The 20,947-nt window shown below is 44.4% G+C and overlaps 1 protein-coding gene across 2 annotated transcripts in view; it reads left to right on the top strand.

Moving 5' to 3' along the window:
* Positions 1 to 20,571, top strand: part of itpr2 (inositol 1,4,5-trisphosphate receptor, type 2) — a 265,818-nt gene extending 245,247 nt beyond the window's left edge. For both annotated transcript variants that reach the window (XM_072562332.1, XM_072562331.1), the window contains 4 exons: positions 1,740 to 1,905; positions 12,449 to 12,609; positions 16,010 to 16,171; positions 18,692 to 20,571. In XM_072562332.1, the coding sequence (XP_072418433.1) occupies positions 1,740 to 1,905; positions 12,449 to 12,609; positions 16,010 to 16,171; positions 18,692 to 18,781 (579 nt within the window). In that variant the 3' untranslated portion in view covers positions 18,782 to 20,571. The remainder of the gene's footprint in view (positions 1 to 1,739; positions 1,906 to 12,448; positions 12,610 to 16,009; positions 16,172 to 18,691) is intronic.
* The last annotated feature ends 376 nt before the right edge of the window (positions 20,572 to 20,947 follow it).

Here is a 20,947-nt window from a genome sequence, read left to right as displayed (position 1 = left end):
AGGGGCTGGTATTTAGCAGCCCCCTGTGTGGCATTTTGTCAAAGGCCTTCTGGAAATCCAAATAGATCACGTCCACTGGTTCCCCTTTGTCTAACTTGCTCATTACTTCCTCACAAGAGTTCTAACACATTTGTCAAGCATGACCTCCCTTGATGAAACTCGTCCTCTTCTCTGTCTTAAATAGGTGACCCATTATTCTAAGATAATACCCACTTGGCATGGACTCTCCCACAAGGGGAAGCAACCTTTCCACATCTACCCTCTTAAAACCCCCTAAAAATCCTACGTTTCAATAAGGTCACCTCTCATTTTTCTCAACTCCGATGAGTACAGGCCCAACTTACTCAACCTCTCCTAGGGAGACAGTCTTCTGTACCCAGAATCAACCATGTGAACCTTCTCTGGAGCAATGGTGCCTTTCAGTTTTATAACAATTGTCCAGAACTATCATGAGATATCAGAGCAACCTTACAAACACTGATGGCTGAGTTTACTAACCCCATGATTAGGTATTTGAAATAACTCGACAGAGTCCAGTATCCTGTTACCAATTCACCCTTTATGTGCATGTGAACAGCCCACAATATTGCCTCATTCAGAATTACATTGGCATCTCTCACACTCCTGTTTATATCAGTCAGCAAGGGTGCCCTGATTAGGTCAGGTTAATAGTCCCAATCGGGGAACTCCTATTCTGTGAGATTCACTTGGCTGGCCTTATTCCAATGACCACAGGTACCTCTCAGCGATTACAAGATGGGCTTGAAGAATGGTAATTGTGAAAATAGAATTCGTTCCCACAGTTGGTTGCCTGAATAATGAGGGCCGAGATTAGAATCGGAAATTGTGAAGCTCAGTGTTGAGTCAGGATGGCTGTTGTATGCCCGTTTATGAGATGAGGTGCTGTCCGGAGCTTACTGTATATAAGCTTCACTGTGTTACTGCTGTAGGCCGAGGACAGAGGGATCAGCGTCGGATTGTGGTGGAGGAATAAAGCGACAGACAACAGGAGGCCCGGGCTCACACTTTTGCATACTTAGTGGAGGTGGTCTACACTGTGGCTACCTAGTCTACCTTTAGTCTTCCTCCTTGGAGGCGACCACATTGTGTGCAAGGAACACGGTGCCCTTCATGGAAAGGGAAGGAAATTGTGGTTTCACATAGAAAGGACTATTTGAGTCTTCGGATGGTGAGGAGAAAAGGAGTGAAAAGAGGGGCGTTTGGGGGCTGACATTGTTCTGGCTCCATTGAATGGTGGTTGGAAAGTGAGAACCATGGGAAACATGTTATTGGGAGAGAGATTGAATCGTCAACCATGTGGAGGGCGAATCATCAATCGAGGAAAAGGGAAGGTGGTGGTGTCAGATGCAGCGGAGACTGAGAAACCGATGACATGATCCCTGTAGAATTGTGCCAGGAGGAAGTCCATTAAGGTTGCACAAGAGACCTGAGCAGATCTGGAGAAAGGGAATTCTCTGCATAGCACATTTAAAAAGTCAGGCCCAACGAGGACCCAGACAGGTTCCCATAGCAACTCATTCATCTGGAGGTGGTGAGTGGAGCCACATAAATAGCTGTTCAATGTAAAACCCAATCACAGGTGGAGGAGTGTGCAATGTGTGGGGAACAGTTGGACTTTTGTTCAAGGGTCCTCAGGAACGAAACAATACCCTTGCACCTTGTTAGTTGTGAAATGCTGACAAAAGCTGGCTGACTCAGAGAAACTCTTCCAATTTCAGGAGCCGTTGTTTGTCGCCCGTGTCATCTATGATCTCCTGTTTTTCTTCGTTGTCATCATCATCGTCTTGAACCTGATCTTTGGTGTTATCATCGACACGTTTGCTGACTTGAGGAGTGAGAAACAGAAGAAAGAGGAGATCCTGAAGACCACTTGTTTTATCTGTGGTAAGTGAATCACAGTTGAGTTCTAGTTCCACTTGCTTTATTGTTGCAGCTGCTACCTGTGGCTCTGCGTCAGAACTCTCGCCTCCAAACACAAGAGTTGTGGATTTGAAACCATAATCCAGGTAAGTGCTCCAGGGCAATGCTCTGGTAGTGCTGCACTGTCAGATGTGCCATCCAGACGAGGCAATGGCCTAGTGGTATGATTGCTGCACTGTTTATCCAGAAACCCAGCTAATATTCCGGGCTCGAATCCTGCCGCGGCAGCTGATGGAAGTCGGATTCGTTAAAAATCCGGAATTAAGAATTTAATGATGACCATGAATTGTCGATTGTTGGAAAAACCCCATCTGGTTCACTGATGCTCTCCAGGGAAGGGAATTTGATCTGCTCTCTAGTGACTGCAAACCCACAGCAATGTGGTTGACTTTTAACTGCCCTCTGGGCAATTAGGAATGGACAATAAATGCTGGCCTGACCATGAATAAAAAAGAAATCCACTCGGGGGTATCAGACACTTGTGGGCATCAATAATCCTTGGGCAGGAGGGTTTTCCATTGACCAATATTTATCCCTCAGTCAAAATCACTAAAGCAGACTCTCTGCTTATTATCACGTGGCTGTCACTGGAGGTTCCTGTGTGTAAATTGGCTGTTGTGTCTCTCCTGTTACAACCATGACTTCAAAAATGCATCGTCAGCTCTGAAGTGAAGAGGGGAGCCTTGAGATGCTGAAAGGTGCTATATCAGATCATGGAAAATTGGAGTTTCTTCTCACCAAAAGTTTGCTGAGGCCAGTAGTGTGTTGAAAATATTGTGAGAAATGGGTAGGTGTGTTTTTTTTTGGCTAAGGTTTTCGAGAGTTGTGTAACCACTTTGGGGAATTTGAGTTGAGATACAGATCAGGCATCCTCTTATTGAATGTTGGACCAGGGTAAGTGATTGCCTTTTGTTCCTCTGGTGTTAAGACTACTGTACCACTGCTTAACAATATTCTATTCTCATTTGTTCAAATAAAGGGACAGTGTAAAATCCTGAAATTAATTTCCATTTCAATTTTATGATTCCTCATGAAGGGACACAGTCTGAAGAATTCCATTACCTTTGGTATGCAGTTGATGTAAAAATGAAATAAGTGTGCATTTAGTTTTCATTAATCTCCTTGAGGGGTGACACAGTGGCTCAGTGGTTAGCTCTGCTGCCTCTCAGCGCCAGGGATCCAGGTTCGATTCCAGCCTCAGCCGACTGTGCAAACTCCACACGGACATTCTCCCTGTGTCTGCGTGGGTTTCCTCCGGGTGCTCTGGTTTCCTCCCACAATCCAAAGATGCGCAGGTTAGGTGCATTAGTCAGGGGTAAATATAGGGTAGGGGAATGAGTATAGGTGGGTTACTGTTCAGAGGGTCGGTGTGGACTTGTTGGGCCGAAGGGCCTGTTTCCATCCTGTAGGGAATCGAATCTAATCTAATCTTGTGTGGGTTTTGGTTTTAGTTTCCATTGATTCTGATACTTTAAAGGATGTAATTCATCATCTGCACAATAGGGAACCAGTGGAATGAACTCATCAGTGTTGATGGCATGCAGTGAAATTAGTCTTGTAATGGATGCAAAATCTCATTTAGGATTTTGGCCACTCATCGATCCCATTGTAACTCCTGTAGGTTTCTCAGCTGCCAGCTGTACCAGACCAGAGAGTGTGGAGAGCCCTTTTTGGTGCTTGGCATGAGATTGCCCAAAGTGATCTCACATCATAAACTTCCACCCACTGTACATTAAACCTTAAAGCACCAGCATACAGGTTCCTGTTTATTTGGCATGCTAAGGATGAAATGAAGCCATGCAAGGGCTTCATTGTAAACAGGAAGGAAGCCTTTAACGGAGTAACCTTGTTCATTATATCCTTTTGCTTATCTGCTCCTGGGTGGGGTGATTCAAATGGACTTTAGGCTTGCCTCTGGAAAACTGCAAAGTACAATGCAAGTCTTCACATAGTCATAAAGATGTACAACGCAGAAACAGACCCTTCAGTCCAACTTGTCCATGCCGACCAGATATCCTAAAATCTTCTTGGCCCATATCCCTCAAAACTTACCTATTCATGTACCCATTCAGATGCCTTTTAATTGCTGCAATTGTACCAGCCTCCACCACTTCCTCTGGCAGCTCATTCCATTCACGCACCACCCTCTGTGTGGTCCCTTTTAAATCGTTTCCCTCTCACCTTAAACCTATGCCCTCTAGTTTTAGACTCACCCCTTCAAGGAAAAGGCTTTGGCTGTTCACTCTATCCAATGTCCTCATGAGTTTTTAAACCTCTATAAGGTCACCTCTCAGCCTCCGACGCTCCAGGGAAAACAGCCCCAGCCTGTTAAGCTGCTCCCTATAGCTCAAATCCTCCAACCCTGAGAACATCCTTGTCAATCTTTCTGAAATTATTCAGTCCGCTTTGCAGAAACTCACGTTCCATTTTAAATGACAAGGTGCGCCTTCTCGTGGGGAGCGAAAGCGTCTGGGCTTCAATGCAGCTTTGATATTGGCACAAACTAGGTGATTGTGAATTGGTACCTCACCTTCCTCTGCTCCTAATGAATATTGAAGGCAGTATCAAATGGGCTGGATTTGTTATTGCCAGTTCCCACCCTTGCCCAAGGTATGTTTGTTTATGTTGTTGCAACAGCAGACCATGGGTTCCTCGAGGGAAATCTCCGAATGGTTACAGGTATAGGGTGGGGTGCATTAACCAGCCAGAAGCAACGATGCCATCAACAGGAGTCCCTCACTCTTGGCATGCTGCAGTGAATCACAGCACAAACTGGAGGAACAACACCTCCTCTTCAGACTAAGCACTTTCCAACTTCCGAACTTAACATTGACTTCAACACCTTCAGATTGTGAACTCATTCCCACACCTTCCCTCCCTTTTGGCTTTACTTGTTGTCACCATCCCCTTTTCTCGCCCCCCCCCGCCCCCCGAAACTCCAGTGGGATAGTCTTCTTTCCAGTCCAGCAGTTAGACAGACCCTTGTTCTGCTGATCCCCCATTCCAATCATTTAATGTGCATGATCAGCACCCTTTCTCCCTCGGAACTCCACCCCCCCCCCCCCCCCCCCCCCCCCACCCACTATTGTATGAAGCCACTCCCCTCTCTGTCACATGAGCTCTGATTAAAAGTCACCAGGATTCGAAACTTTAGCTTGCTTTTTCTCCTCGGATGCTGCCTGTTCCACTGTGATTTCCAGCACTACTTGGTTTCAGTGCCTCATCCTTACCCCACCCAAACCACACTGGCTTTGCCCACATTGTCAATGGATAGGTGCATGATGATTCCAACAGCTCATTACAATACAGTTCCAGCTCGTTTTCCTGTTTGGTCTCGAAGGGCTGACTGTTTATGGTTTATCTTATTCTCCACTCCATTCTTAGTCGCACATCCCCCAACCCCACCCAACACAGCATTTAGATGCAGATTGGCTGAAACATTACCAAAATTCCAGGGAGGTTTGTTTGCAGATTGCAAGGTGCAAGTAACTCACCCATCAAAGTCTGACAGGAACAGGAAGTGCTGCTGGAGAAACTCGGCAGGTCTAGCAGCATCTGTGAAGAGAGAAACTGAGTTAATGTTTTGAGTCCAGTGACCCTTCTCTCTCCACAGGTGCTGCTTGAACTGCTGAGCTCCTCCAGCAAATTCTGTTTTTGTTCTTTGTTCGACTAAATCTGAGAAGTATGACTAAATTTTGTTTTTAAGAAAGAATTTCAGGTGGGGTTATTAACGCCTACACAACAGAATAAGTATCGTCTTTGAGAAATGTGGTTAAAACAGATGGGATAAATGACCTTGCAGACATAATTGTATCCCTATTTATTTTTAACATAAAATTCCTATGATTACAGTTCTCATACAAAGTGCCCAGATAAACTTGTCCCACTGTAATTACACCCTCCAACCAGTAGCTGCAGCACCTCCACTGCCAGGATACTAATTGCAAGTGATACAAATTTAAATCTTTTTTGATTGGCTTTATTTGTTGTTCATTCCAAGTTATTCCAACAGGCTACCTCAGAGGGCAGTTTAATGTGGGATTGGATCGCATAGAATCCTTAGTGTGGAAACAGGCCCTTCAGCCCAACAAGTCCACACTGACCCTCTGAAGAGTAACTCACCCAGAACCATTCTCCTCCCCTATTATCCTACATTTACCCCTGACTAACACACCTAACCTACACATCCTTGAATACTACAGGCAATTTAGCATGGCCAATTCACCTAACCTGCAGATCTTTGGATTGTGGGAGGAGACTGGAGGACTCAGAGGAAACCCATGTAGACTCTGGGAGAATGTGCAAACTCCACACAGATATTCACCTGAGGCAGGAATCGAACCCAGGTCCCTGGCACCATGAGGCAGCAGTGCTGACCACTGAGCCACCGTGTATGTAATGCAGATTGATTTAAGTTTTCCTTTCCTGAAGGACATTGGTACACTAGTCACTCACCAAGCCGCCTTAGATAGCACCTTCCAAACCCATGACCACTTCCAATTAGAAGGACGAGAACAGCAGATACATGGGAACAACACCCCCTGCAAGTTCCCCTCCCCACTCACCATCTGGTCTTGGAAATATATCGCAGGTCCTTCACTGTTGAGGGGTCAAAATCCTGGAATTCCCTACCTAAGGCCATTGTGGATCAACCCACATCACATTGGACTGCAGCAGTTCAAGAAGGCAGCTCACCACCATCTCCAACACAAATAAGAATGAGCAATAAATCATGTGATGCCTCCATCCTGAGAGTGAATTTTAAACTTTCTAGTATTTTGACAGTCTGATGCACCCCCCACCTCCCTTTAACTGATAGCAGCTTTTTAAATGCTCAGACTGCTGGGGTGGGATTTATACTTGTGTTATCAGTATCTCTGGATTAGTTCAGTAAATCATCTCTACAGAAAATTATCATATTTAACTTGATAGAGCCAAGATTTCTAGTGCAGTAATATTACCCCTTTTAGTGTTTATTATTGATTTCATGGCTCTCATTACTTTTGTCCTCCAACTTGTTCCAAATTGTGTTTTGAAGACCTCTGTAGTGAGCAAAGTGCTGAATCATGGTCCATTACCAAAGATAAAAGCAGGAATTTCAGTCATTCTTTAATCCTCATGATGTAGAAATCTCTTTGCAGTCCATTAAACTAAATCATAATTCCTCAGTAATGTTTGGAAAGAAAGGCTTCATAATTCATATCAAAAGTTCCAGTTCTGGTTTTGGTATTCTATTCAAAAAGTACTTGCTATGAATTCAGATTTATTTTGTGCGTGACCACACTCTGCAGGGAGGGGGTAGTACTAATGTGAGTGTTGAAGGGTCTTGATGCAGTTGTTCTATGCTCTTCCCGATGTTAGATGTTAAATGTTTGCATTTCCAGTTATCATTTAAATGATGTAATAGTGTCAGCAGCAACACATTACAAATTCTAATGATCCTCTCTATGAAAGCATTTGACCCCAACTGCTCCTCTGCTCTCTGTGCTCTTTTGACTCTCTTGATGAAATTTCCACATTTTATTCTGTCTTAAAAAAAACCTTTTATCACTTTATTGGATTTTTTCCCAGACTTTTTGGAGGACCTTTTGAAAAAAGTCTTGCTCAAATGAATCATCCACTGTCCTTTAGCATCAGTTTGGATAGTCCTCCTGCAATGAAATGTCTAGAATGGTACACATTTTAAACTGTAGCTTAATCAATGTCCTTTATAAATGCCCTTGCTGTTATGGTTAAGTGCCTCATGAACAATATGCAGAACCCTCATTGCCTTTTTAATTTGCAGATATTGTTGGGGGATTATTGTTTCATCAACGTGAATTCACTGTAACATGATTGACGAATTGCAGATGCTATTTCTAAAGTACAAACCTTTAAAACATGCGTTGGCTGTAACACTATTACATCGCCAACACTTTAAGTGCTGTTTCTAAAGTGTGATTTTTCTATATTGCGGGGTTGCACATGAGTGCAACCATCGCGTTATAGAAGAACTGACTGTAATGTCATTTGACCAGTCATTCAGAAGTCCAATGTAATATCCCAGAGACCTGGGTTCAAATCCTACCATTGATACTGGTGCAATCTAAAATCAATAATAAAAACTGAAATACAAAGCTCGTCTCAGTAATGACAAACTGTGGAATCATGTAAAAGTTCATCAATGGGCTAATGTTATCTTTGATTTATTTATTATCATGTGTACAGTGAAAAGTGTTGTACAGTGTCGCCACTTTCCGGAGCCATCTTAAAACACACAAAAATAAACCGAACTATAGAATACAAAGGCAGAAAGAAATGAAGAAGTTAAGAAAGTGTCCAACCTTACGGTCCTCCATTTTAAAGTGCTCCATCACTGGCCTTGGGCCTGGTGACCATGAGTCCCCTTCACTGCACTGCTGCCCCTGAGTTAAAAGTCAGCACTGTTTGTGCCATCTGTCCTCCTCCAATGCCCTCATCACTATGGGTCCTCCCTGGACCTCACCAATGCAGATACCAACAATACTGCCAGGTACTGGACCAGCCCAAACTCGACTCTGCCTGCTTTTAGCGAAGTAAATCTGCCCGTCAATCTAGTCTGACCTGTATGTAACTCCACAGCTACATCATTGCACAGCAAGCCCCCCTCAGTCCAAGGGAGACAGTATAAATGCTGGCCTTACCTGTGGAAGAATAGAGAATGCTCCCAACATCTAAACGGTTGTATACACCGTGTCTGTTTTGGCCCACATGGTCAGTATTTGGCCTCTGACTCAGGGAATTGTGGGTTCGAGCGCCACTCCAGAGGTCTGAGCTGGGATTTCAATGCAGTGTTCAGGAAGTCAGTGCTGCCTTCATACAGAAAGACATTAAACCAAGGGGTCTGCTGTCTAGGTGCATGTGAGGATCCCACAGCAATAATCGAAGAAGCACAGAGAAGTTGTCCCAATCCTGGGCTAACGTTTAGGCCTGAAGTAACAGAACAGAAAACTAATTATCCCTGATGAAGTTGCTGGAAAAGCTCAGCGGGTCTGGCAGCATCTGTGAACAGAAATCAGAGTTAACGTTTCAGGTCTGGTGACCCTTCACAAAACAGTTTTTCCAGTATCTTCTGTTTTTGCTTGTCGTTTCCAGCATCCACATGTCTTTCTGATTTTATCTGGTCACCTATGTCATCGCTCTCTCTGATCCTATGTATGTACACAGTGGCTGCAAGTATTTCCTACTTTATACCAGTAAATATGTTATAAAGCACCGTGTTGCTTGTAAAACATTTTAGATCATTCTGATGTCCTGGATGCATCATTCCTGTTTGACAAGGCCTCCCTGCTGTTCACAGCCTCATTGTTTAAGCTTCCTATCTGTCCTTTTTCTGCCCAGTGTACCACCAAGGTGGCACAGAGGCTCCATGGTTAGCACTGTTGCCTCACAGCGTCAGGGGACCCAGGTTCGAACCTGCCTTGGGTGACTGTCTGTGTGGAGTTTGCACATTCTCCCCATATCTTTGTGGATTTCCTCTGGGTGCTTCGGTTTCCTCCAGGTTAGGGTGGTTTGGCCATGCTAAATTGCTCAGAGTGTTAGGTGCATTAGTAAGAGGTAAATATAGGGTAAGAGGTAAATATAGGGTAGGGGGAGACAGTGATTAGATTAGATTAGATTACTTACAGTGTGGAAACAGGCCCTTCGGCCCAACAAGTCCACACTGACCCGCCGAAGCATAACCCATCCATTCCCTTACATTTACCCCTTTACCTAACACGGGCAATTTAGCATGGCCAATTCACCTGACCTGCACATCTTTGGACTGTGGGAGGAAACTGGAGCACCCGGAGGAAACCCACGCAGACACGGGGAGAATGTGCAAACTCCACACAGTCAGTCGCCTGAGTCGGGAATTGAACCCGGGTCTCTGGCGCTGTGAGGCAGCAGTGCTAACCACTGTGCCACCGTGCCGCCCACAAATGCGTCTGGGTGGGTTACTCTTCAGAGGGTTGGTGTGGACTTGTTGGGCCAAATGGCCTGTTTCCCCACTGTAGGGAGTCTAATCTAATCAAATCTTGTATCTCTCTGCCAGCTCCTCAGGCCCAGCAGGTGCTTGAGAATCTCCTGGTTTTTAGAGTAAATCTACTTTCTTTATACATTCACAAGATATGGGTGTCACTGACTGACTGACTGTGCAAACTCCACACAGACAGGCACCCTAGGCAGGAATCGAACCCGGCTCCCTAACGCTGTGAGGCAGCCATGCTAACCATTGAGCCACTGTGCTTCTTTCGCCCAGAGGGCAGCAAAATGTCAACCACATTGCTGTGGGTCTGAAGTCACACCCGGGAAGAATGGCAGTTTCCTTCATGAGAAGATTTCAATGAACCAGATAGACTTTCCTGAGGGTCAACAGAGGTCATTGTTCCAGATTTTCTTTTTATTGAATTCAAATTCCACCATCTACTGAGGTCAGGATTTGAACCCGGGTTCCCGAACCTGAATCTCTGAATTAATAGGAGAAAGTCAGGACTGCTTAGTAGCGCTCATTTCCTGATGAAGGGCTTATGTCCGAAACGTCGATTCTCCTGCTCCTCAGATGCTGCCTGAGCTGCTGTGCTTTTCCAGCACCCCACACTCTCGCCTCTGAATTAATAGCTTCATGGATAATACCATTAGGCCATCACCCCTCTCTGTCTGCACTCTACCTCATGCTCATCATCTACAGGTACTTGTCAAAGGATGGGATGTAAGAAATGTGCTCGTCTTTTCATTCAGAATTGAGGAAGGGGAAGAGAGAGCAAGTTATAAATAAATAGGAAGGGTTGAGAAGGATGTGAGTCAAATGCTGGTAAATGGGACTAATTTAGGATATCTAGTTGACACGGACAAGTTAGAACAGGGTCAGTTTCTGTGCTGTATTGTCTCTATGACTATGACAAAATGATAAATGTGTAATAGAAGCAATCTGTTCTTTTATTGCTTCTGTTGTTAAAGCTTCCCCCATCCTGACTGATTTAATCTGCTCACCTGTCCAGAATAACTTGCAAAGGTTATTTCCATTGTGAATGGTTGCAGACCGAATGAGATCTTTTAGCCTGCATTGTCCTGTCGCCAGGATAATGTAATGTTGGTTCCACTGTCTCTCAACAGCACACCCCAGTACTTCCCTGAAATCCTGCACATTTTATCCTTTTCTTTACTGATCCAGTTCCCCTTTGAAAGCTGTGACTGACGCTGCTTCCCCTACCCTTTGAGGCATTGCACACATGTGACTCCTGTGCTAAAAAGCCTCTTTGTTTCTGAGTTTTGCCATAGTGTTCAGCTTCGTTGGCCTATAGCAATGCCAAGGTGTGTGGATCCAGCACTGGGTTGTTTAATCACCTTGGGAACCACAACTCTGGAGTGGAAAAAACAATGTCATCCTGCATCACGAGGAGTGCCAGCGAAGGAGAAGAGGAGACTGTGGAACTGAAAAGGGCAGGGATTTCTCTGTGGGTTTGTGAAGCTCTCCGTCAGGCTGAAATGGGACTCTGTTTCCCACAAAACTGTGGGCTTTCGGTCCCTCATTATGGTGGCCTACAGTGTTGTGTTTGTGGGAGTCCCCCTGTTTGGTCTCTGACCAGGAGAGATCTCGAGAGCTGGGGAAAGTTAACTAATAAAGGGTTTATTGTACTGCCTTATACCGTAAATGAGTTAGAACCATCTGAGTTGTATCAATGAAATTGTTCAGGCTGAGAAGCCTTCCACATCTGTCCCCTTGATTGATTGATTCATTCATTCATTCATTATGTCTGCTGTGTTCTCATCCTGGAGGGTGCAGTGTGAGCATGCTTACTAACCCTATAGTGCAGTAAGAGGCCATTTGGCCCATTGAGTCTGCACTGACCCTCCAAAGAGCATCATATTCAGACCTAAATCCCTATCCCATCCCCATAACCCTGTATTTACTATGGTTAACCCACCACCCTGGGCACTATGGAATGGCCAATCCACCTAACCTGCACATCTTTGGACTGTGGGAGGAAACCAGAGCAACTGGAGGAAACCCACACAGAAACTGGGAGCATGTCCACACAGTGTCACCCAAGGCTGGAATTGAACCCAGGTCTCTGGCAATGTGAGGCAGCAGTGCTAACCACCCTGCCATTGTGCCATCCTGGAATATGTCCAACCCCATGTTAGTAGCTCTCCTGAGACTCCTGTGCCTTCATTGTGTGAACGTATGAGCCCAGTGATCAGAGTTCTAATTGCATAACCTCTCTCCTTCAACCCATTTGACAATTCCAGCCTGTTAATGTGCTTTTGGTGCTGATGTCTTGCTGGTGGATAGGCACTAAATAAGACCCAGTTACGTTAGTATAAGCAACTTGATGAGAACATAGATGTGTACCCCTGAGCTCCCCCCAAATGTACATCCATGTGGAGGGTAAAAGCTTAGCCATTCTGGTCAAACCCAGTGCTTCAAGGACCAAACCATCAGCAAGCCCAAGACTAATTCACAAGTACAAATAACTGATGAATTCTTGTGAACTTTTATTTGCAGGACTTGAAAGAGACAAGTTTGATAACAAGACAGTTTCTTTTGAAGAGCACATCAAGGTTGAACACAATATGTGGTACTATTTATATTTCATCGTCTTAATCAAAGTCAAAGATCCGACTGAGTACACTGGACCTGAAAGTTACGTGGCACAAATGATCAGGGTGAGTCCTGCGACGTCCAGTGGGATAATGTAAATGCTGCTCGTTTATCACTAGTTCTTTGAGCCTGAGGAGTTATTCAGTGTGAGAAAGCCAAGGTTAATCTAGTTAACGTGTTACCATCCTGGTAATCCAAGAGTGGTATTGCTGGCCAGGATTGCAACAGTCAATCTCTATCCATTAGTCTACTACAAATACAGATGTGACCCAGAGAAAATACCAGTGTTTGGAAATTGCAGTTGTTATGGTACATGTTCCCATTGAGCATGCTGTAATTTCCCAGGGATAAAGTCTTCCACTGGGCCTCCGGGAAGCTCTGTCTGTGGTCTTTTGTTCCTGGCAAACTGCCCACGCAACATAAGTGTGACTTGACATGCCATTGTTGCCTGTTAACAGTAGGACTGTGTTGACAGTGCAGGTTGAGAGTTGGAGAGAGTGAGCCTGTTTTTGGTTTTTTTTTTGGAGGTAGGCCTGTTGGAATGGCCACTTAGGTTTCCAACTCTGCATCCCGGCCTCCAAAACACCCCCCCACCCCCAAACGTCTGCAAACCCCTCCGACTCCCATGCCTACACACTCCCTCTCAGACTGCCCTCTGTCCCCTTGCCTCGCCACAGCCCTCACCTAGGTTGGCACAATGAGGTCTTCAGATTCCATGCAATTTAATGCAAAATATTTCAAATTCCATAAGAAGCGAATCAATCTCCCATTACCCATTTCATCTGATACAAAAAATACATTCTGAAATGTAGAAGAAACACGTCCTTGTAATCTTTATTAGTGTCTGTCAACAAACGAGAAACTATATCAAGGGGACAGTTTTTGTTATTGTGACTCTCAGTTGTTGTCAGAGTAATGTATTGAGTCCTGTGCCAAAGCCAATTTACACTTGAAATTCAGCCAGTTGTTAACAGTCTAGGCTGTACAAACAGTGAGCTACTGTCTGGGAAAGAAAGAACAGTAGGTTCTCATTTCAGAATGCCTGTCAGTCAGTGTAAGGGAGCAGGTAGTTGGTCATCTGTTTCAACCCAGTATAGATCCCTTTCAAGATTGGTTGTTTTTCAAAGTATCAAAATCAGGTTTGTTTTTCCTTAATCAACCCTAACCATTTAAATCACCGTAGAAAAGATGCCGGCACAGGCTGACAGCAAAGCTTTGTTATCTATAGTATCACTATATCATGGTGCTTTCTGTAATGGGAAAAGTACTGTAATGCATGTGAACAAATACACAAGGCTGGGCAATGCAGGGCTGTTTTAAAGGTTGTGGAAACAAGGCACTTTAGTCAGAATTAAGCTACAGATCAACCAGAAACTGAATAAATGGTCATGTCCTGTTCTTGCTTTCCAGTATAGGCCGTTGTTGGGTCATATAAAACTTGAATCCTGTTTGAAATAAGAGACCCATGCTGTTGAAACATTATATAGAGACATGAATTAGGAGCAGGAGTAGACCACTCAAGCCTACTCTGATAGTCAGTAAGATCATGGCTGATCTACATTACTCCACATTCCTGAATATCTTTCACTCCCTTGTTTATTAAGAATCTGTCTACCTCAGTCTTAAAAAAAGATGCAAAGGTTCTGCTCCACTGCTTTTTGAGAAAGAAAATTCCAAAGGCACTCAACCCTTTGTGATTTTGTTTTTTAAAAGTCTTCCTTTTCTCTATCTTTAACAGTGACTCTTTATTTTTAAACAGTGACTGCTTGTTCTATTCGAAGCTCCTTGGATGCTGCCTGAACTGCTGTGCTCTTCCAGCACCACTAATCCAGAATCTGGTTTCCAGCATCTGCAGTCATTGTTTTTACCCTGTGTAGGAAATGCCATCTCCACACCCACTCATGTCAAATCCCCTCAGGCTATTGTATATTTCAGTCAAGTCAGCTTTTGCTCTTCAAAACTCTGACATGTACAAGATTACCTTGACCAAAGCTTTTCACAAATTTTTGCCAAATTTCAAAGTATCACAACCATTTATCCTGGAGGAGATAGGATTACTGAGTGTGGAATGACCTGCCAGAGGAAGTGGTGGAAGCAGGTACAGTTACAACGTTTAAAAGACATTTGGATAGGTACATGAATAGGAAAGGTTTGGAGGGATATGGGCCGGGTGCAGGCAGGAGGGACTACTTTAGTTTGGGAACATGATCGGAATGGACTAGTTGGACCAAAGGGTCTGTTTTCCGTGCTGTATGACTCGATAACTGTTTCTTCAGGCCTTCATTCCTATATTTTCAACTGACATGAAAAAATTGGTACCGAATTTTAAAAAAATTATGTTCTTTTGCTCTCTCAATATGAAGTAAAATTTCCCATGGCATTATCTGAAGAAAAGCTGAGTTTTTCTATTCTAAGTAGTTGTGAATTTGATTATATTTCTGTGAAGTAACTCAGAACATTTATCTACATTAAAGACACTACACACCTCCATATTTTTAATTAGACATGATCCTGCTCTCCTTTCATGAGGCTAGAGTTATCAAGCAATCATTGTTAAAAATGACGTAGGACGGGAGACTCTCACCGAAATCTACAAAACTCTAACAGGACTCGACAGGATAAACACAGGAAGGATATTTCCAGTGACCAGGGAGTCGAGAACCAGGGGTCCCGTTTTAAGGATGCTGGGTAGGCCTTTTAGGACTGAGATGAGAAGCAGTGTCTTCACCCAGAGTGTGGTCAGCCTGTGCAATTCTCTATTACAGAAAGTGGTTGATTTTCAAGAAGTTTGATATAGTCCTGAGAGCTAACGAGATCAAAGTGTGTGAAGAGAAAGAGGAAACAGGAGACTGAGTTGGATGATTAGCCATGGTGGAGCAGGCTTGAGGGGCTGAATGGCTCACTCCTACTCTAGTTTCAGTGTTTCTATAAATTTCCAGCACTAATTAATATTCAAGTTTTTAACATCATAACAGTGACTGCAGTTCAAAAAACACTCAGTGGCTGTAATTCGCGACTTACCAAGGTAATTAAAAGCTTTCTTCCATTCATGGGTTGAACCTGACAGACGGTGCAGTAGCTCAGTGGTTAGCACTTCTGCCTCACGGTGCCAGGGACCCAGGTTCAATTCCTGTCTCAGGTGACTATCTGTATTGAGTTTGTACATTCTCCCCGTGTCTGCGTGGGTTTCCTCCGGGTGCTCCGGTTTCCTCCCACAGTCCAAAGATGGGCAGGTTCGGTGAATTGGCCTTGGTACATTGGCCCATAGTGACCAGGGATGTGCAGACTAGTTGGCAATTCGGGTAGGTCTGGGTGGGATGTTGTTCGGAGGATTGGTGCAGACTCAATGGGGTGAATGGCCTCTATCCGCACTGAGGAGATTCTATAATTAAGAGATCCCAGTTAGACAAAGGAACTCCAAGCTCCACTCTTAAATCCCTCACACGCTTCGACGGTTGGTTTCAGGAGAAGAACCTGGATTGGTTCCCCCGGATGCGTGCCATATCATTGGTCAGCAACGAAGGCGATAGCGAACAGAATGAAATCCGAAGTTTGCAGGATAAGTTGGAGTCAACCATGAACCTGGTGATGCAACTGTCTGGTCAGCTGTCCGAACTGAAGGAACAGGTAAAGAAATACTGTCTAGAAACATTGGTGCCGGGGGCTAGGGGGAGCTTGACGAATCAGCCAGGTGAAGGATATATTATTTTATTGTGATCTTAACCTGAAGAGGGAGGTGAAAGCAGATTCCGACCCCACCTGGAGTATTTATGACCACTGCTGGCCACCATACATTCAATAGGATCTCCTGGGGCTTGAAGGGATCACAATACAATGGATTAGACTGAAATACTGGAGTCCTGATGAAGGGCCCTGACCAAAACATTGCCTCTCCTGCTCCTCTGAGCCTATGCTTTTCCCAGCTCCACATTTTATCAACACTGATGTTCCAGCACCTGCAGTCCTCACTATCTCAGAGACTGAAATACTTAAACTACAAGAAGCAATGAAACAAAACTGTGGTTATATTTCCTCGGTTTTAGATCACAGTCATTGAGTTTTTAAAAAGATCAGTGGTGAATTGAAAGGAAATGTTTCTGGGGGGGGAATAAATACAAAGAACTGCAGATGCTGGAAATCAGAAATAAAACCAAAAATTGCTGGAAAAGCTCTGCAGGTCTGGCAGCATCTGTGGAGAGAAAGCAGAGTTAATGCTTCAGGAGAGAGAAATCAGGAGGGCAAAAAGGGGACATGAGATAGCTTTGGCAAATAGAATTAAGGAGAATCCAAAGGGTTTTGACAAATATATTAAGGACAAAACTCGGGAGAGAATAGGGCCCCTCAAAGATCAGCAAGGCAGCCTTTCTGTGGAGCCACAGACAATGGGGGAGATACTAAATGAATATCTTGCATCAGTATTTACTGTGGAAAAGGATATGGAAGACATAGACTGTAGGGAAATAGATGGTGACATCTTGCAAAATGTCCAGATTACAGAGGAGGAAGTGCTGGATGTCTTGAAGTGGTTAAAGGTGGATAAATCCCAAGGACCTGATCAGGTGTACCCAAGAACTCTGTGGGAAGCTAGAGAAGTGATTACTGGGCCTCTTGCTGAGATATTTGTATCATCGATAGTCACAGGTGAGGTGCCGGAAGACTGGAGGTTGGCAAACGTGGTGCCACTGTTTAAGAAGGGCAATAAATACAAGCCAGGGTACTATAGACCAGTGAGCCTGACCTCGGTGGTGGGCAAGTTGTTGGAGGGAATCCTGAGGGACAGGATGTACATGTATTTGGAAAGGCAAGGACTGATTCGGGATAGTCAACATGACCTTGTGCATGGGAAATCATGTCTCACAAACTTGATTGAGTTTTTTGAAGAAGTAACAAAGATGATAGATGAGGGCAGAGCAGTAGATGTGATCTATATGGGCTTCAGTAAGGCGTTCGACAAGGTTCCCCATGGGAGACTGATTAGCAAGGTTAGATCTCATGGAATACAGGGAGAACTAGTCATTTGGATATGGAGCTGGCTCAAAGGGTGGTGGTGGAGGGCTGTTTTTCAGACTGGAGGCCTGTGACCAGTGGAGTGCCACAACGATAGGTGCTGGGTCCTCCACCTTTTATCATTTACATAAATGATTTGGATGTGAGCATAAGAGGTACAGTTAGTAAGTTTGCAGATAATACGAAAATTGGAGGTGTAGTGGTCAGCGAAGAGGGTTATCTCAGATTACAACAGGATCTTGATCAGATGGGCCAGTGGGCTGAGAAGTGGCAGATGGAGTTTAATTCAGATAAATGCGAGGTGCTGCATTTTGGGAAGGCAAATCTTAGCAGGACTTATACACATAATGGTAAGGTCCTAGGAAGTGTTGCTGAACAAAGAGACCTTGGAGTGCAGGTTCATAGCTCCTTGAAAGTAGAGTCGCAGGTAGATAGGATAGTGAAGGAGGCATTTGGTATGCTTACCTCTATTGGTCAGAGTATTGAGTACAGGAGTTGGGAGGTCATGTTGCGGCTGTACAGGACATTGGTTAGGCCACTGTTGGAATATTGCGTGCAATTCTGGTCTCCTTCCTATCGGAAAGATGTTGTGAAACTTGAAAGGGTTCAGAAAAGATTTACAAGGATGTTGCCAGGGTTGGAGGGTTTGAGCTATAGGGAGAGGCTGAACAGGCCGGGAATGTTTTCCCTGGAGCATCGGAGGCTGAGGGGTAAGGTCACCCAAGAAGGTCATAGAGGTTTACAAAATTATGAGGGGCATGGATAGGGTAAATAGATGTGATGCAGTGGTAGTGTTCCTGCCCCTGGTTCAAGTCCCACCTGTTCCAGAGGTGTGTAATAACATCTCTGAATAATAACAGGTTGATTGTGAAATTAGGTTAAATAAAAAGAAGCTGATGGAGACGGGGGTGTCTATTGTGGCACTGTGATAGTATCCCTGCCCTTGGACTGAGAGGCCTGGGTTCATATCCCACTTACTCCAGAGGTGTGTAATAACATCTCTAAACAGATTGATGAGAAAGATAGGTTCAATTAAGATTTTCAGAGCTGTGGAGAAGTTGGAGATCTCATTTCCGGAGAGCTGGCAAACCTTTGCTGCATCATTCTATTTTTGATGCAGGTTTTTATTTTCCTCTGTAGATGACCGAGCAGCGAAAGAACAAGCAGCGCCTGGGCTTTCTGGGACCAAACACACCTCAGCTGAACCATCACGTGGCTGCACCACATTGAGGCTCAATGGGACATTGACGTTTGGAACACGACTCCACCAGATTGCATTCTGGGGGCAAATAAGGTTGTCGTTGAGACACCAACTCCATTTAGAAGAAAAATACCTTAAATAACTGGATTTGAAGCCATTTGGAAAGTTCGACACGACCTTATTATCTATCGTAGCAATGTTGTCCACAACTTCCAAACATTGCCTTCCTACTGGTGCATTCCTGCCAGCCAGCTTCCCTAGCACTCCATTTGTCTTCCTCCTGATCCTAATCCGCCTCCCACACTTCACATCCATCATCAAAACACTCAATGTTGTTGTCTCACTCCTGATTGCAAGATTGTGGAATTATTTTTTGTTTATTAATCCATGTGGGCATCATTGGCTAAACCAATATAATTTGCCCAGATGGCATTTAAGAGCTAACCATGTTGCTATGGGTCTGGAGTCACATGTAGGCCAGACTAGGTAGGACTGCAGATTCCCTTCCCTATAAGAATATTAATGAATCAGGGTTTTTTTTTTGTCATCATTACCATTTTCTTTTAATTAATTATCTCCCATTCCTGGTTCCCTTTCAGAAGGTGGTAGTGGCCATCCTCACAAATTCATTGTGTGTAGCAGTAGTAGCCTTACAAAGAAATGTAAAGGATTTTGACCCTATAATAATGAATGGACGATAGCATATGACCAAGCCATGATGGTGTGAGAAAACTGGGGAAGGGGAACCCTGCAGTGTCCTTGCTTTTAGTAACTGCAGCGGATCACAGTTTCAGGTGAAGCTTTGGCAAGACGCTGTGGTGTATTCTGTATGTGGTAGGTGATACATTCACATTGCATGGTCGTGAAAGATTAAGCCAAAGGTTGAGGTGCCAGTCAATGTTGCTCTGCTGCGGCAGGTATTGTGTTTCTTATGTTGCTGCTACTACTGTCATCCAATCAAGTGGAAAGAATGCTACCATATACTTTATCCTGTACCTCCTTGGTGCTGCAGTTATTTTAGGGAATTGGCAGATTAACTGTTTCCCACTGAACCCCCCCGTCTCTGATCTGCTCTGGTAGCAATGGCATTGATGTGGTTGGCCAGTCGAACCTCTGCCTGACTGCCTGGATGTTGATGGGTGGGCGGTGGGCTTCAGTAGTAGCGATGTCAGGGATGGTTGTTAGATTCGCTCTTATTGAAGATGGTGATTGCATGGCCCTAGGGTGGCACGAATGTTCCTTATCAATTACTGTCCCAAACTGGAGTGTGTTAGGGCATTGCTGTAGATAGACATGAACTGTTTCAGTGTCTGAGGAGCGGCATTCAGTACTGAACATTGTGCAATCATCAGTGAAGGGGTTTTTAATGAATTAATTGGAAATAGGTGAGTCTCCTGCAGCAATATTCCAGAACCATGATGATTCACCTCCAACAACCATTGTACCAAGTGTAATCCAACCAAGAGAGAGTTTACCCCCTGATTTCCATTGACTCCAGTTTTGCTCGGCTGTTTGAGCCCACACTCAGTCAAACGTAGCCTTGATGTCAAGGGCCATTGCTGTTATCTCACCTCCAGAGTCCAGCTTTTTTGGCTATCTTTGGACCAAGATTATCGTGAAATCAGGAGTCAGATAGTCCTGTCAGATTCCTTCCATCATTTTTGAACATCTGTCAGAGGAGTATTCTCTCTGCATTCAGTTTCACAAATTTACCTGATCCTTCCTACTTCCCATAAATGCCATGTACTGTCACAGGATCAGTATACACTTTCTTCACAGTTGTTGTGCTGAGTGGCTTGGAGGGAGGGAGGGAGGGAGGGGTGGGGGGGCGCCCATATATCTGTTGCCTTTGTCTTTCTAGATGGTGGTGATTGTTGGTTTGGAAGGTGCTGTCTAAGGAGCTTTGGATTCCTGTAGAATAGATATTACATACTGCTGCTCCGGGGCATCAGTGGTGGAGAGTGAGTGTTGAAGGTGGGGGATTTAATGGGAAATGAGTTTTTCCTGGATGGTGTCGAGCTGCTTGAGTGTTGTTGGCATTCTACTTATGTAGACAAATGGGGAGTATTTCGTCAAACTTACTTGTGCTTTGTAGAATTCCACCAGGATTCCTAGCCTGTGCGGTCAATTTGTGATTTTACATTGTGTCCGTCGAAAAGGTTAGGTTAATTGAGTTAAAGTGTAAAACGGCAGTC

Source organism: Chiloscyllium punctatum, chromosome 44 (genome assembly GCF_047496795.1).
Source record: "Chiloscyllium punctatum isolate Juve2018m chromosome 44, sChiPun1.3, whole genome shotgun sequence".
NCBI lineage: Eukaryota > Metazoa > Chordata > Chondrichthyes > Orectolobiformes > Hemiscylliidae > Chiloscyllium > Chiloscyllium punctatum.
This window is presented reverse-complemented; position numbering and strand designations above follow the sequence as displayed.